The 15,775-nt window shown below is 51.7% G+C and overlaps 2 protein-coding genes across 3 annotated transcripts; both read left to right on the plus strand.

The window, feature by feature from the left end:
* The first annotated feature begins 30 nt into the window (after positions 1 to 30).
* On the plus strand, positions 31 to 14,922 carry LOC6538684 (ubiquitin carboxyl-terminal hydrolase puf). Of its 2 annotated transcripts, none has more exons than XM_039376103.2 (20): positions 31 to 444; positions 556 to 1,593; positions 1,713 to 2,424; positions 2,488 to 3,397; positions 3,459 to 4,348; positions 4,405 to 7,677; positions 7,742 to 7,928; positions 7,987 to 8,639; positions 8,703 to 8,826; positions 8,888 to 9,075; positions 9,137 to 9,407; positions 9,475 to 9,657; positions 9,892 to 10,291; positions 10,351 to 10,456; positions 10,518 to 10,689; positions 10,765 to 10,955; positions 11,017 to 11,369; positions 11,437 to 12,406; positions 12,469 to 12,806; positions 12,880 to 14,922. In XM_039376103.2, the coding sequence occupies exons 1-20, from the start codon at positions 402 to 404 to the stop codon at positions 13,638 to 13,640; spliced, it is 11,763 nt and encodes a 3,920-aa protein (XP_039232037.1). In that variant the 5' UTR covers positions 31 to 401; the 3' UTR covers positions 13,641 to 14,922. The 2 variants fall into 2 exon arrangements, with proteins under 2 accessions (XP_039232037.1, XP_002099203.3); XM_002099167.4 differs by having other exon boundaries at positions 12,907 to 14,922.
* Positions 14,923 to 15,013: 91 nt separating this feature from the next.
* On the plus strand, positions 15,014 to 15,600 carry LOC6538685 (metallothionein-3). The gene is made up of 2 exons (XM_002099168.3): positions 15,014 to 15,171; positions 15,243 to 15,600. The coding sequence occupies exons 1-2, from the start codon at positions 15,147 to 15,149 to the stop codon at positions 15,407 to 15,409; spliced, it is 192 nt and encodes a 63-aa protein (XP_002099204.1). The 5' UTR covers positions 15,014 to 15,146; the 3' UTR covers positions 15,410 to 15,600.
* The last annotated feature ends 175 nt before the right edge of the window (positions 15,601 to 15,775 follow it).

Here is a 15,775-nt window from a genome sequence, read left to right on the forward strand (position 1 = left end):
GACGGCGACAACATTTCGGGCACACAGCCTGACAACCCTGCCCCTGCCTCTTCGCTCCAACTCTGGCTCTTGCTTCGATTGTAATTGTATATATATACATATATATCCCTACCATATATATATGTCCGAGTGTAGAATTATCATTTTTTTGTTGCCGAAAAACAGTGTTCCGTGTTGAGAGGCGAGGGCGCCATCCTAAATGGCATTGCACGACCGCCGGGAGCGAGCCGAGCGACCAACGAAAAGCAAGAAGAGCAAGTGCCCGCAACCGAGACCGAGACTCCGCCAGCGTATCCCAGACTCCGATTCCTCTCCCTAGACGGCCAGGAGTCGTCGCCGCTGGCAAGGCGGCCCTAACCCCTGGAAGGCCCCAATTTGGTGTGTGCAGCTAGTGGAGCACCATGTGCGAGGTGTGCGCCGACTTCCAGAATCTCCTGGAGCTGTGTAAGTCAAAAATGTTCACCGCAAAAAAAAAAAAAAGATGAAAAGAAAAGAAAGGCGAACGTAGAAGACCCTGCCCCTGCTTACCATTGGTATTCCGAATTTCTTTTGCAGATGAGGTGCGCGTGGCCAGCTCGGATCTCAAGTTCCAGTTGCTGCTGAAGAGCGAGATCGAGACCACCTTCAACTACATCCAGTCCTGGCCGCAGCGTCAGTGCATGTGCCTGTACCGGGACACCAAGAACTATGACCGCTTCAATCTGGTTGTGCAGTCGCTCATCTGTCTGACGGTGCAGCATCTGAAGCACATCGACCACCTCATCGACAACTACAAGCGGCTAACGGCCAGTGCTGCCCAGGTGGTGGCCCAGGCCCAACAGCAGCGAGAGCAGCAGCGTGACGAGGCGTCAGCCCAGGCAGAGGGAAAGGATTCATCCACACCAGCGGAAGAAACCAAGAAGGAGGAGCCATCTGAATCCTCCAGTGAGGAGGCTCAGGGCTCCGGCGATGGGCCAGCCAAGAAGCCGCCAGTTGGCCCCTGCACTCCCCCTCCTCCGCAAACAGCCAATCCGCAGCACAAATCCCACCTGCAGTACACAGAGGAGCCATGGATCCTGCCCGAGGTGGAGAAACTACTGGTGCTCGTCTCAAAGGTGTTCCTGCTCAACTTCCCGCTGTACATCGCCCACAAGCATGGCATGCACTCTCGGCTGGACGACCTGCAGGCTGAGGAGGCCCACCACCTGGCCCTCATCTGCGATCTTCATGACAACGACCTGCCCATCTACCTGCTGCGGAATGTGAGCCTCTTCTGCAACTCGGGCGGCTTTGGCGCCATGTCGCTGTGCTTCGAGCACCCCGATCTGCCGGTGTCCACCGCTCACTCGATGACTGCGGCCGTCTCGAATGTGAAACTTTGGCTGAACTATCACTGTAATACCCAGCTCTTCGTGCCGCTGCGCAGCCGGATACTGCAGTACATGTGCAAGCTGTCGGATCAGAGCCTCCGATCTGCCGCCACCCGCGCGATGGCCGACTTTGTGTGGTCTTCTATGCGGGACCCGCTGGACGTGGCAGTTAACTTCGATACCGAAGGATTGGCACTGGCCTTTAAGTACTTCACATCGACCACGCTGACCATGCGACTGGCAGGTAGGTCCTACCATGTACAGATATTTGTTGAAGGCATTTCGAACAAAGTTCAATTATTATTTTATTTATTTATCAATAAATATTATACCTTAAACTAAATTATTTCAAATATCTTCCAGGCATGGCCCAGATCAACGCACACATTAATCTATTTAATGAGATCTGCACCACCGAAACCGTCAACGAAGTGGAGCTCTTCGGACAACGCATCGCGAACTGGTTGACTGAAAACCACATTGTGCAGCATCTGTTTGGCCCGAATCTGCACGTAGAGATCGTTAAACAGGCACACGTTCTGCTCAACTTTTTGGCGGTGGAGAACCAGATCTCCGAAGAAGACATCAAGCTGATCTGGCAAGCCACTCAGCTGAAGCACTGCTCAAAGACGATCTTCGACATCCTGCCCTCGCTGGTGAAGAACCTGGCCCCGCGCCCGGCCATGCACCTTTACTCGCTCCTTTGCCGCATGGATCCCAAGGAGCACACTGAGCAGAGCATATACATCGCCTCAGCACTCACAAAACTGCTGTGGACTCGTGATTGCTCGCGCAGCCAGATGAACCTGATGCAAGACCACCTGCTGGGTTCCAACGTCACCGCATCCAGCTCTGACAGCGGCAGCATTGAGGGCAGCAACACAGAGGACGACCACGTGGGCGCCGACGACAGTAGCATTGCCAGCGGTGGAGGCGGCGGAGGTGTCGGTAACAAGAGTCCAATCGACGGAGTTACTCCATGCAAGCAGGCCCGGCACAGGCGGCACATCTGTGATCCCACCACCGAGAAGGGAAAGCAGATAAGCCCCGAGGATATGGGCAAAGTGGACATGGTGTAAGTAAAATAGTTTTTCTAAAAAAAGGAATTTAACTAACACCCATTTTTAAATTCGTCCAGAAACAACCGCATTGTGAACATTATCGACAACACAAGCAGCGAAGAGGAGCTGCAATCGCGGGCTGCCTTGGAGCTGCAACTGCATCGCAGCCGCAAAAAGACGAGCAACAAACGACGTCGCCAAAAGGCCAATAAGCAGATTATTCTGCCCCATGAGCTGGTCGAGATCTGGGACGGAGGTGAAGATGTGCCCAGCAGTGACGAGGCAGATGGCGAAGCCGATGGTGATGGCGACGGCGAGCTTATAGCGGACAGCGACGAGTGCAGCGATGGCGCAACGAGTCAGCTGGTGCCCGCTGCGGTGCTAAAGCATTTGCAGGGAGAGGGACCCTATATTAGGGCCATTGAGACCAATATCAATGAGCTGCTCAGTGGCGCGGAAAACGATGGCAGCTACTCCTCCCCTATGAGCAACAAATCCGAGAAGAACCTGGCTGATTTTGATGACGAGGACGTGTCGCCCTGCGAAGAGGAGCTGGCCCAGCTGGTCAGCTCACGCGCCAATTGTCCGGACGTTCCACCAGCCTTTGCAGCTGCGGCCGCCGCCATGATGGTGGCCCAGTCGGCGATGGCCCTTCAGAAGTCTGGCGAATCGAATGTGGCTGCTGCTGCCGCCGCTGTAGCCGCTGCCGCGGCGGCTACCGGCACTGCGCAGCAAACGCTGGTGGCGATGAACCGGCAGGCCAGCGTTGCTGCAGCCGCCGCCGTTGTTGCTGCCGCCAAGGCAAAGTCGGACTCTGATGTGGATCTGATGGAGGTGGCTTCCGGCGGGAAACAGCACCACTCGCCAAAGGCAAGTCAGAGCAGCTCTACGTCCGGGAGTACACCGGTGCAGCCCTCCTTCAAGTTAAATGATGTGTGCCAACCCGGAAACACACTGCTCTGGGATCTGCTTCAAGACGATAAAATTGTAAGTTACTTTAGGCTTTCGATGTCCGTTAATCCTATGTAATGCTAACTTTGTCTTGCAGGGTCAACTGGGAGAATCACTGGCTTTGGAGGCGGAGAAAGCTCTGGCAACTCTCCTGTGCTTCAGCATGGACCGCCAACTGCGAACGAAATTCATCGAGGGTTGCCTGTATAACGTCGCCAACAACCGGAGCGTTATTGTCAGTCTGCGACTGCTGCCCAAACTGTTCGCCTCGTTCCAACAGTTCCGACCCTCGGACACGCACTCGATGACGCTGTGGGCAGAGCGAAATCACCGGATGATGCAGTGCTTTTTCAATAATATACGCCACTATGCACGTCGCCATGCCGAGGTACTGATCACCCAAAACGGAGAGCAACAGCAGCAGCAGCAGCTGGGCGGACAACTTTACTCACATAAGACACAAGTTTCTGTAAGACTGCAGTTCCTATCGTCGATATTCTCGACGGTGGGATCCCCGAAAAGCTTCCGCCTAACGCTGGAGCAGCTTGACGCGCTATGGGAGTGGCTGGCCCACGATCCGGAGTGTGCCGACTGCTACTTTTCGTGGCTGCAGGCACAGGCCAAAGGCGGTGACCAGCACGCTCTGGGCATTGAAGCACTGCAGCATTTATATTTGAAGAAACTCCCAGAGTTGCGACCCGAGGAGTTCTCCATGGTTGCGTTGGGACTCTTCCAACAGCTATGCAGTTTCGCCCGCATCGCCATGGCCGAGTACGACAAGCACAGCGAGCAGATCTCGGCAAGCGCCAGTGCCGTTGGCATGTACCATCTGTGGAAGATCGCATTGCGCGCCCAGAGCAACGATGTCTCCTTGGCGGCCATACAGTACATCAACATGTATTACATGGGTCAACAATTGCGCCTGGAGAAGGAATTCGTTTCCCAGTGCATGGAAAACCTAGTTCAAGCAGCAACGGCTTTGGAAAGGTGTGTTAAAATAATTATCCTTTGACTATTTTTTTCTATTTCCTTTCTTCTTTCAGCATCGATGATGAGACTGCTTTGATGCGCGTCCAGCGTGGGCTGCTGCTGCTTAACACCCATTTGGATACATTCCGGCGGCGATATGCGTTTCATCTACGCCGCTGGGCCATCGAGGGCAAAGGGATTGGATCGCATAGTAATCTAAAAAATGAGGGAGCGGGTCCACCTCTACGGATCGTCCTACAACAGGCAGGACTTTCGGAAAAGAGTCTATTGCAGATGCACGCGTGTGACTTAATTGCCGACCTCAAGGCGGAGGTGTCCAAGTGGTGGGAGAGCCTACAAACTGGACTGGCTGCTCCTGTGCTCGGTCTGCTGCTCAGCGATGGACCGCTACGCATAATCACGCAGGGACAGGAGCTGACTTCGGATTACGATGAACGGAGTCTCGGCGATGCTGGATTCAAGGATAATCAGATCGTCTACGTGTCCTTGGGTGGACGTGGAGCCAGGCGAAAGGAGTCCAATTTGGAGCACCCGTCAATGCTGCCACCACCACCGAAAGAGTGTTTGCCCACAGTGCTCCTGCTGCAGCCAAAGTACTTCGAGAAGCTATTCTGCCTGATGCAGACACTGGGAGATATGCAACCACAAGCGTCGACTGTAAATCCGCAGCATCACACAAAGGCGCAATTGCTCTCACGACGCGTATGGGATATTCTCGCCATGCTGCCAACCAATCCGCACATTCTGGACGCCTTTAAGAGTCTGGTTACGGACCTAAGCGAACTCGAGCAGATGGATGCTGCCGGAGAGGAGGAACAACTGGCAACCAAGCGCAAGCAGATCAAGCAAAAGTTCAGAGATCTTCTCGACCCAAACAACCTGCAAAAGTTCATGTACTCGCTTCATATTGTGGAGAGTCTGGCCCTAACTAGTTCCAGACGCGGCGAATCCAACGGCAATGCGGCCATGGGACATCCACCGGAACAGGTACGAGTGAAGAAATCCTCGATGGGAAGACGGAGAAATAGCAACGAGCAGCCACCTCCACCGCCGCCAGAAGTCAAGCTGAGCAAGGAGCAACTGTGCGAGCTGGAGGCCCCACTGACGCCCACACCCTCCACTGGCTTGCAGGATGTGGAAACGGAGGCCAGCAGCAGCAGCGGTGGCGATAAGGAAAACCAACCGAAGCAACACAGCAAGCGTCAGAAGAAGGGCGACACTTTTGAACAGGAAAAGGAGCGCCCAGTGGGTTGTTCCACCCCACCGTCTCCAACCCCTCCACCACCAGCACTTTCGGTGATGGAAAGAGGTGACAATAAGTGGAGTGAGGCGTTCGTCAAATGTGGTGGTCTTCGTCATCTGTACGAAATCTTCAGTGAGGGTCAGCTTCAGCAAAGCGCACATCCCAAGGAGCTGGCTCTAAATGAATGGCGGCACGATTGCCTGGCCAGCCTACTGCGCATCCTCTGGCTTCTGGGATTCGAGGAGCTGCAGTCGGCGGATGCCCATGTCCTGATGTCACGTCCGCACCCGTTCATGCTACAGTTGATGGAGGTACCAGAGTGTCTGACCCGACTCTCATCGATCCTTAATGACGAAGTTCACCAGCAGCATCAGGCTTCTTCGGCCAACCCACTGGTGTTCCCCTATCAGTTCCAGCACTTGCGCACCGGCTTTTGGGGCCGGGCGCAGCTCATCCAGTTCGCTATGAACATCCTAGTGAGTTTTGTGCACGCCTCGGCGGAAGCAAGAAGGCTTCTCTGGGCGCCAACTGGAACCGATCACTGTCGATGGCTGCAGAAGTTCATCCTGGAGGATCCCGAGCCTGCGGTGCGGCGTGAGATATGCGCTGGCCTTTACCGCATTTGCTTAGGCAACGCACACAGCTATCGCCTTTTGTTGGCACCACTGCTGCACAAGCTCATCGCCCTGTTGCCATTGGCCGAGCAGATGAGCTCCGGCACCCAGCCCACGCAGTTTTTGCTCTCTGAGGAGGGCAAGGATCCCTACGGACCCGCCTGCCGGGATTACTTTTGGCTGCTGGCCAGATTGGTGGACACTCTCTCACCGGAAATGGTGGCCGAGGAGCACATCGACATTGAAATGCTGTGCGAAAGCATCTCGCAAAGCATTCTCACCCGAGAGTATTATGAACTGCGCCATGGTTACCAGGACGATGGCTTGGTGGGTCTCTTGAATCTCATGTCCAATTTGATCAAGTACGACACCACATTCAAGTACACCCCCAAGGCGTTATCCTTTATTGAGCAGCTGATTGGCTTCCTGTTTGACATGCCCTCGCCGGCAGATCGCCAGAAGCCCAAGTGCAAGTCGGCGTCGTCTCGAGCATCTGCCTACGATCTTCTGGTTGAACTGTGCCGCGGTTGCGCCACAAACTATGCGTATCTGCATGGACGTCTTCTGGCACAGCACAAGTCCGGACCCAAGCAGCCGTATCCCTGGGACTATTGGCCGCGAGATGAAGGCAGATCTGAGTGCGGCTATGTGGGGCTGACTAATTTGGGCGCCACTTGTTACATGGCCTCTTGCGTCCAGCACTTGTACATGATGCCACAGGCGCGAGCAGCTGTTTTGCGAGTGCCACCCACGGCTGCCCGTAAGCATGGACCCACGCTTCTGGAGCTGCAACGGATGTTTGCCTACCTACTGGAGTCGGAACGGAAGTCGTACAATCCGCGAAGCTTCTGTCGGGTGTACCAGATGGATCACCAGCCGCTGAATACGGGAGAGCAAAAGGATATGGCCGAGTTCTTTATCGATTTGGTGTCCAAGCTGGAAGATATGACGCCTGACTTGAAGCACCTGGTTAAAAGGCTCTTCTGTGGTTCCTTGAGCAACAATGTCGTCTCCCTGGATTGCGGTCACGTTTCCCGCACGGCTGAGGACTTTTACACGGTCCGCTGCCAGGTTGCAGATATGCGCAATCTGCAGGAATCCCTGGACGAAGTCACCGTTAAGGATACACTGGAGGGCGACAACATGTACACCTGCTCGCAGTGCGGCAAGAAAGTACGAGCTGAGAAGCGGGCTTGCTTCAAGAAGCTTCCCCAGATCTTGTGCTTCAACACCATGCGCTACACCTTTAACATGGTCACCATGCTGAAGGAGAAGGTCAACACGCACTTCTCCTTTCCGCTGCGCCTCAACATGTGTCATTATGTGGAGAAGACCTTGATGCCGCAGCAGTACAAGGAGGAGCGCGAGAGGCGCCAACGTGAGAACGAAGGCGCAGACGGTGCAGGCGATGGGAACGACAACGAAAAGGCAGAGGCCACTCTTGATGCCGATATTGAAGAATGCTACGAGTAAGTACCTCTGTTTACAACATTGGTTTATTGGAACTTTCAATCACCAACACTAATGCCACAGGTACGAACTGGTGGGCGTCACTGTCCACACGGGCACTGCGGATGGCGGCCACTACTACAGCTTTATCAAGGAGCGCACGAAGACCAGCTACCATCCACACGAGCGCTGGTTCCTGTTCAACGATGCCGAAGTGAAGCCCTTCGATCCCTCACAGATAGCGGCGGAATGCTTTGGCGGCGAGATGACGGTAAGTAGTTGGTTACTTTTGTTTTCATGCACCTGAAACTTATGGCTGATATCTGCAGAGCAAAACCTACGACTCAGTGACGGAGAAATATCTGGACTTTAGTTTCGAGAAAACCAACTCTGCCTACATGCTGTTCTACGAGCGCCGACTGCCAGAGCATCTGCAGCGCCGGCATTCCGAGCTGCTGGTTACACCCACGCCCAGTCCGACTGTGGAAGAGAAATCCGAGGCGGAGGAGCCCACTAAAATGGAGACGAGCGCCAGCGAGATCAAGGCAGATGTAGATGTGGAAGTGGAAGATGAGGAGAAAGACAAGGAAAATCCTGCGAAGACTGACACAGAGTCCAAGGAATCGCCTGCAAAAGAAGAGGTCGCGGAGGCCGAAGCGAAGCAGGATGAGCCTGAGAAAAATGAAAGCGATTCGCAATCAATAGATGGCGAAAAGAAATCGGAGACGGACAAAAAGCCCGCGGAGAAGACGATCGTGGGCACCGAGGAGGAGAAGCAGCCAACAGCCAATTGTGATAATCATAAGCCAAGCAACAATAGCCACAACAAAGCCAGCAACGATCAGCAGCCTTCCACGTCGAAGGCTGCCCAGAAGCTACAACTATTTCGTCCATTGTTGAACAAGGACCTCGAGGATTGGATTTGGCAGGACAATAGACAGTTCCTGCAGGATCGCAACATCTTCGAGCACACCTACTTCAAGTGAGTTTTATTTTATCTTATGTGCATTTCATTTCACTACAAATCTGTTGTTGTTTTTCACAGCTTCATGTGGCAGATATGTGGGCACATACCGCAATCATTAATATCGGAGACGGACGTCACCTGCATGGCAGCCAAGTTGTCTGTGTCCTTTTTCATTGAGACCTTTATTCATGCCAAGGAAAAGGTGAGTTAATCCTCTTAGCAAAGCCGGAAGAGTGAGTTTTCATCTTAACTCGTTTGTGTAGCCCACAATGGTGCCCTGGGTGGAGCTGCTGACCAAGCAGTTCAATGCCAGCCAGGAGGCCTGCGAGTGGTTCCTGTCGCACATGTCGCTGGAGCCCTACTGGCCGGTCCAGGTGCTAATCCAGTGCCCCAACCAAATGGTGCGTCAAATGTTCCAACGTTTGGTTATCCATGTCATCCAGCAATTACGGTAAATACTATTAGTTACTATGAGATTCGTTATGTTTATTAACCATTAATTAACTTTCCAGTGCCTCACATGCCGATCTGTATCTGGATGTGGAGACAGACGAAGATGACAAGGAGTTAATAGGCCAAGCCTCTTGTGTAACCCGTTTCATTGGTTCGCTCATCTCGCTCCTGGAGCACGGTGCCCGAGCGAACCTGCGGCACTTGTCCGAGTACTTTGGACTGCTGTGCGAGTTCTCACGCATGGGAGATGAGGAGGCCATGTACTTGCTGCGCATCGGTATACTCAAGAGCCTGGTGGACTTCTATCTGGGACACAAGCAAACAGATAGCGTAAGTTGATGAAGACAATGTACACCTGCTATCGTTATTTTGATGTTCTTGTTTCGCTTTCGAGCAGATAGACATAAGCTCCGACAACGAAGACAACTCCTCTGACGAGGCGCTGTCCGTGGAGAAGATGCGTCCGGCCTCGCTGGACAAAATGATTGCTCTGTGCGCCAGCCTAGTGGAAAGATCAAGGGGACCCGACTTCCGACTGCGACTCTCGCCCAAAGACTTCACTGCAATCGCCGGCGGCAAGGTTATACTCAAAAAGCTGGAAAGCGTTGTCTCCTCTGTTTAATCCATTCATCAAACTACCACTCAAGCATGCCATATCCAATACCAACCATCTAACCAATCCATCAGCATTAATCCGTAACCGAATTCCCAAAAAATAATCAAGATAAACATGCCGTTCGAATTTCATTTTTAATTGTTTTTCCTGTGTTCAAAGTTCCCTGCATTTTTGTCAAATTTTGCTTATATTTCGTAGGGTTTTCCATTTTTGTACCAACAAATAAAGGACGGCATTAATCCGCACCAGACAAAGCATTTAATACACGCCCTTTGTCGCTGGGATGAGCGCCTGGCCACGCAGATCATTGGCATGCTATTCGCCTCGGTAACCAAGCACACGGAGCTGTGCGCGCCATTCTTCAAGTTGCTCACCCTGCTCACCGAGACGCAGGGCGGTCCAGTGGGCCTGCCTTGTTTCACCCAGTTAATCCTGCCTCGAATGTGGGACGCGGCCGAGTACTGTCCACAGTCCGTGCTCGACTGGCTCTCGCTGCAGGCCACCAAGAACAAGATCGCCCACGCCTGGATCCTTCAGTCGGCCGAGAAGTGGCTCGAGCAGTTCCTGCTGGCCCACGATAACACTCGTGTTCGGAACGGTATGATATCGGCGCTATCCGCTTGGGAGATCCTGTTAAATGGTCGGGTTTTATTACAGCTGCCGCCTTTCTGCTGGTGGCACTGGTACCCTCCCAGCCGTTCCGGGCCAACTTCCGCGCCCACTCGCAACACAAGCTGCTGGCCCTCAATCCACACAGTTATCGGTAAGTAATATGTGATGATCTATAATGAGTTACACTAACTACAATGCTTATCCTTCCGCAGCGACATAAACAGCGATGCCCAGGCGGTGCTGCACCAGGTGATTACGCTGCTCCTGCGATTGCTGCGTCCGGCGCGCGTCTATGCGGACATCGGAGCCCATGGCACAACCAAGCTGACCGCGTACTTCAATCTGCTCAGCTATTGTATGGTTTCAAAGACTGAAAAACTAATGGCAAGTTTGGCAGCAGCAATTCCCCATTCTCGATATGCTCAACACTAAATTGGAACACTTTGTTGCCACTTACAGATAGGATCGTACATGCGCTCCCTGTGGGAGCTGTTTCATCCACGCCTCTCGGAGCCCAGTGTTCCAGCCCATCACAACAAGCACGCACTATTAACCTTCTGGCACCACTCGCTCGTGGACTGTCCGGAGAACGCTGCCCAGGTGGCCAACTGCCCGGAGATCACGCGCAACATTGCATTTAACTATATACTGTAAGGAGACAACTGTTTTTGACTGTAATATACTTTATTAAATCTTGTGTTTACCACCTAGGGCCGATCATGATGACGCGGAGATAGTCACCTACAATCGTTCCATGCTGCCCGCCTATTATGGACTCCTACGTCTGTGCTGCGAGCAGAGCCGAGCACTCACCCGCCAATTGTCCCAGCACCAGAACCTGCAGTGGGCCTTCAAAAACATCACGCCACATCCCACGCAGTATGCGGCAGCCGTAGACGAGCTCTTCAAGTTGATGGCTCTGTTCGCCACCCGTCATCCGGATGCCAGTGAACAGGAAAAGCTCGATGTGACCCAGTTTAGGCGGGCTGTGATTGTGTCCTACACCAGTAGTCTGGATGCACGTGTCTCCTGGTCCACGCTGATCAGTGCTCTCAAGATACTTGGTTAGTATATTACCCTACCTAGTTCTCGAGGAATACGCAACACTAATGTATTTCTATTCATGTACAGTGGACAATGAGGAGGACCGCACGATGGTGATCTTCAACGGCGGCATTGAGATGTGCTTTGAGGCGCTGCACACGCTACATTCCATGCATCACGAGGCCACCGCCTGCCATGTCGCAGGAGACCTATTTGATCTCTTGGGCGAGATGCTGCTCCTCCTAGCCACGCTGCGAACGCGCACAGACAGTCCTGCGCAAAAGAAGCAGCAGCAACAACAGCAGCAGCTGGAGCAACAGTTGCAGTTGCAGCAGCAACAGATGCTGCAGAAACAGCAGCAGCAGTCGCAAAGCCAAACGCAAACACCGCAGACGCCGCAGCAAAAGGAAAAGCAGCTGCAGCAACAAATGCAGCAGCATCTGCAGCTGCAACAGTTGCAGCAAATGCAATTCCAGCAGCAGCACTTCCTGCGCCAGCAGCATCAGCACTCGGCGCTGGCAAAGGCACTGCCGGATGCAGTGAAACGACTGGCCACGCTACTCAACACCTTTAATTCGCCGGAGATCAGTCGCATGGCCTTGGAGGTGCTCAAGGAGCTGGTGCGCAACCCCAGCCTGGAAACCATTAGCATTCTGGCGCCCATTCTTATCAACTGTCATCTGTCCGTGGCGAATGCTCCCAATGCGATCGGTCCTCTGGGACCGTACTTCCCGCGTCGCGGAGCAAAGCATACGCCTTGGCCATTGGGCGCCAAGAACTCACCCCGTCCACCGCGACCCATGGTACAGATGTGCATCGCTCTGGCAGAGCTGACACCTCGTGGTCTGGATGCGGATTACGACGTCCAGGTGGAGTCCTTCTACCGACCATACCATGACTTTATCGATGTCATGATGCGCATGTGCGTCAACACGGGCACTCTGAACGACACGCTAGTCAAGCTGCAATGCTTGGTGGCCATCGAGTCCACGCCGCTGCACTTCACCTATTTCCCCAAGTTCTGGGTGGGCATACACAACAATGCTCTGACGCACAAGTAAGTGAAAGATCTTTGTTAAAAATAAGATGCAACTTTATTCCATTCCTTATTATCCTTAGATACGTTGAACTGCTCGTGAAGAATCAACTGTTGGTGGAGTACCTCCACAATGTCCTGAGGGACGAGCGAAGCATGTTAAAGGATGCGTGTGTTCGCGAATTTCTGGAGCTCTACTATCACAAGGTTGCCGCCCAGCTGCCAGTGGCCCGTATGATCTACACAATCAACTATGGTATGCACTCCAAGGACGACATTGACGAGCTGTGTGGCGATCTGTTCGCCATCCGAATCATTGCCCAGGCCACTGGAGTGCCGGCCTCAGTGCGCAAGGAGTTGCGAGGTTCTTTGAGGGCACTTCAGAACAAGAGCGAGCGGTTTAGAAAGGAATCGGAGCGGGGTAAGTTTCGCGTTACCATTACGATTCTATTTCCTAGATTAGGGGGACCACTTGAGTACGTTGAAATTGATAGAGCTTTCATCATCTCCCTATTTGCCAGATCCATTTCCGAACAAGAAGCAGAAACGTGACTCGCAAAAGGTCAAGGAAAAGGATCAAGCGCAGTCGGAGGGCGAGAAGGAAACCTCAACGGACAACGACAAACCAGCAGATGTCTCTATGGAATCCAGCGGCAACTCGGAGCAAGTAACAGACAGCACCAAACCACCAACTCCTGCAGGCAGCGACGATGAGCAGATGGAGAAAACGTCAATTCCCTCGTCCGATGACGAGACAGAGCTGGAGGACGAGCTGCAGCCGACGCCCAAGCGCAACAAGAAGGCGTCGAACAAGAAGACTGCCCAGGATCGTCTCAATGAGGAGCGCGAAAAGCGACTTATCACGCTGATCACCATGGAATCCTACATCCAGAGCATTTTCGCCATCCTTAAGCGCGATGCCAGTGTCCCCAGTTCGGGGCCAACTAAGGAACCAAGTGAGGAACCGTGTGGCGAGGCGTCCACTTCAGCGGCAGCCGCTGTAAAGTTGTCTCGCCCCAAAGGCGCCTGCACTCCGCCGGAGCCGATGGCCGATGCAAACGATACGCGGTGCAAGATGGATACGGAGACAGAGGCGGAGGAGCAATCTCCGAAGCCGAGCCACACGAATGGTAGCCAACAGAACGAATCCCCGCCAGCGGCCAACAGTGCAGACAGTGCAACAGCGAATCCTTCACCCGCTCCCGCGGCCGCCGTTGCGTCCACGTCCCAGGCAGCGAGTCCAACACAGATTTAGTTGTCATTCAACGATTTGCTCAGCATTTTGTTTTTCGGCAAGCCACTGGACTGATAATGGGCGCCATCGGCTGACCACGGCTGAGCACCTAACCTGTAAGAATTTTGTGGCCAAAGGTCATTGTTAGGCACACGTAAGCAACCCAAGGTTGGTGCTAATGGTTGGTTTTGGGTGCGTACCCATGCACAACACATATAATAGCACAGATAGTCCAATGGCAAATCAGAACGACACAAGCTATAAAGCTCCCATTCCGATATACGTTTTCGAGGAAGTGGAAAGGGCCAGGAGTTCGGCCTTCCGCGATAATTGGAAACTGGTTTTGGGGTTAATAGATACTTAGTTAAGCTTATCAACAAATAGCAATGTAACACACATTCAGTCCCGACACGCAAACAGCCCTCACATATATTCAATATATAGATATAAATGTAACTAACTTAAGACTACCCAGCACGCAACGTCCCCCGCAGAGAAGAGAACCCCTAGGAGATCCCCTTTCGAATGGATGATTAAAAAAAAAATGGTTAAGTTCCCACAATCCAATGGAGAAATTTGTTATGCCAAAAAAAAAGTAATAAAAAGTAAAAACGGAAAGTGAAAAGCGGTTAAGCAATTGAATTAGAGGCAGCATTAGGACTACAAATTGAAAGTTTAAACGAGTGAACGAGAGCGGTTAAAGAAGATCAATGAAACGGCTTACGAGACGCTAATATCTATATATATTGTATCCATTAAGTATCATTTTAAAAACGATGCTAAGAACATTTGCTTACCAACTTTCCTCGCCTTCTACCGCGCCCCCCACCCATGCACCATAAACGATACGTTAGAAATGAACAGATATTATAATTATAGAACCTAACGAAACATTTTAAATATTGGATGTGTTAAAGAGAGAGTATGAGAGTATGTCATAATCATTTTCAATGTAAATCTAAATCGCATAACGCAAACCAATCGAACCGAACCGAACAGTTTTTAGTTCACATCCGATAATGATAAATTGATAAATTGTAATGTTTAGCACGTAAGTTGTGTAGAGAGTTGTTGTCCCACGTGAAACACAACAGGACAAAAATGATAACATTAAATAAAGTAACTGGCCAGCCCCGCAAAAACGGGTCGCATATATTGATAGTCTTAAGCAATCCCGAAGAACGTAGCGCGATCGTAGTTCACACAATGTAATGTTGAGAAACCAACAAAAAACACAAACCTAAATCACACGCAAAACAAATCATGAGAATAATAAGTTTAAATGATATGTAATTGAAACGAACTGCACTGGTATTGATTTGGGCGGGCTCTTTTTGCTGTTCTTGCAACCTGTTGCATGTTGGGGGGTCGAGTGTTCCATTCCGGATGATGCTGCCACACGCATGCGCTGCCGTAAATGTCAAATTCCGGAAAATCGCCACCCCAGAAATCAGTCTGTACAAATTCAGTGTGCCATTTGGTTTAAAATTAGGAAAACGAAGGCTTTCTGCTAAAAAATTGCTTAAAATGCCGTGTGTTGGTTGTGGAAAAGGTGAGTTGCAACTCCATTTAAACGAATCTTCCGCAGCAAACGAATATATATTATATAAATACACAATACAGATTGCAAGTGCACGCCGGAGAAATGCTGCGAGAAGTGCAAGTGCCAGAACCCCGGGCACTGCGGATGCAATCCCTCGAGTGCCACCTCATCGGGCGGATGTTGCAAGAAGGATGGCGACACTGCGGGCGGCGACGCCAAGCCAAGTTGCTGTGGCGCCAAGAAGTAGAAGCCCAACCCCAAACCCAAACCCATTGATGCGAGAGGAAAGATACTTTTTTTTCCTTTTATTTTTCGATGGCCATAACTGCTAGTGAGCTGTTATCATTAAATACATTTATTGTTTTATTGTTTAATCGAAACAAAACCAAGAGTTCTATAAATTTACTGCACAAGATAAACTAATGACCTATACCAGCATTGCTCCTTTGTGTCGAACTTTAATGGGTGGCAATGACTTCTATTTTAGTTCTTTCGTGTTTTTTTTTCCTTTTTTTATAATTTTAAATAACAAAATGTGGCAAAATGAGGCGCTTAGCAAACCAGCCAACAACAATGTGCACTCTGTTTATACATAGATTGCTTATGGAATTCT

Source organism: Drosophila yakuba, chromosome 3R (genome assembly GCF_016746365.2).
Source record: "Drosophila yakuba strain Tai18E2 chromosome 3R, Prin_Dyak_Tai18E2_2.1, whole genome shotgun sequence".
Classification (NCBI taxonomy): Eukaryota; Metazoa; Arthropoda; class Insecta; order Diptera; family Drosophilidae; genus Drosophila; species Drosophila yakuba.

What these genes read in the sequence shown, in the direction of transcription:
- LOC6538684 (XM_039376103.2), top strand. Translation starts at nt 402, where the DNA reads ATGTGCGAGGTGTGCGCCGACTTCCAGAATCTCCTGGAGCTGT. An exon ending in ATGGGCAAAGTGGACATGGT is followed by an intron (nt 2,425 to 2,487) that starts GTAAGTAAAATA and finishes AAATTCGTCCAG; the next exon opens with AAACAACCGCATTGTGAACA. An exon ending in TTATTCATGCCAAGGAAAAG is followed by an intron (nt 8,827 to 8,887) that starts GTGAGTTAATCC and finishes TCGTTTGTGTAG; the next exon opens with CCCACAATGGTGCCCTGGGT.
- LOC6538685 (XM_002099168.3), top strand. Translation starts at nt 15,147, where the DNA reads ATGCCGTGTGTTGGTTGTGGAAAAG. An exon ending in GTGTGTTGGTTGTGGAAAAG is followed by an intron (nt 15,172 to 15,242) that starts GTGAGTTGCAAC and finishes TACACAATACAG; the next exon opens with ATTGCAAGTGCACGCCGGAG.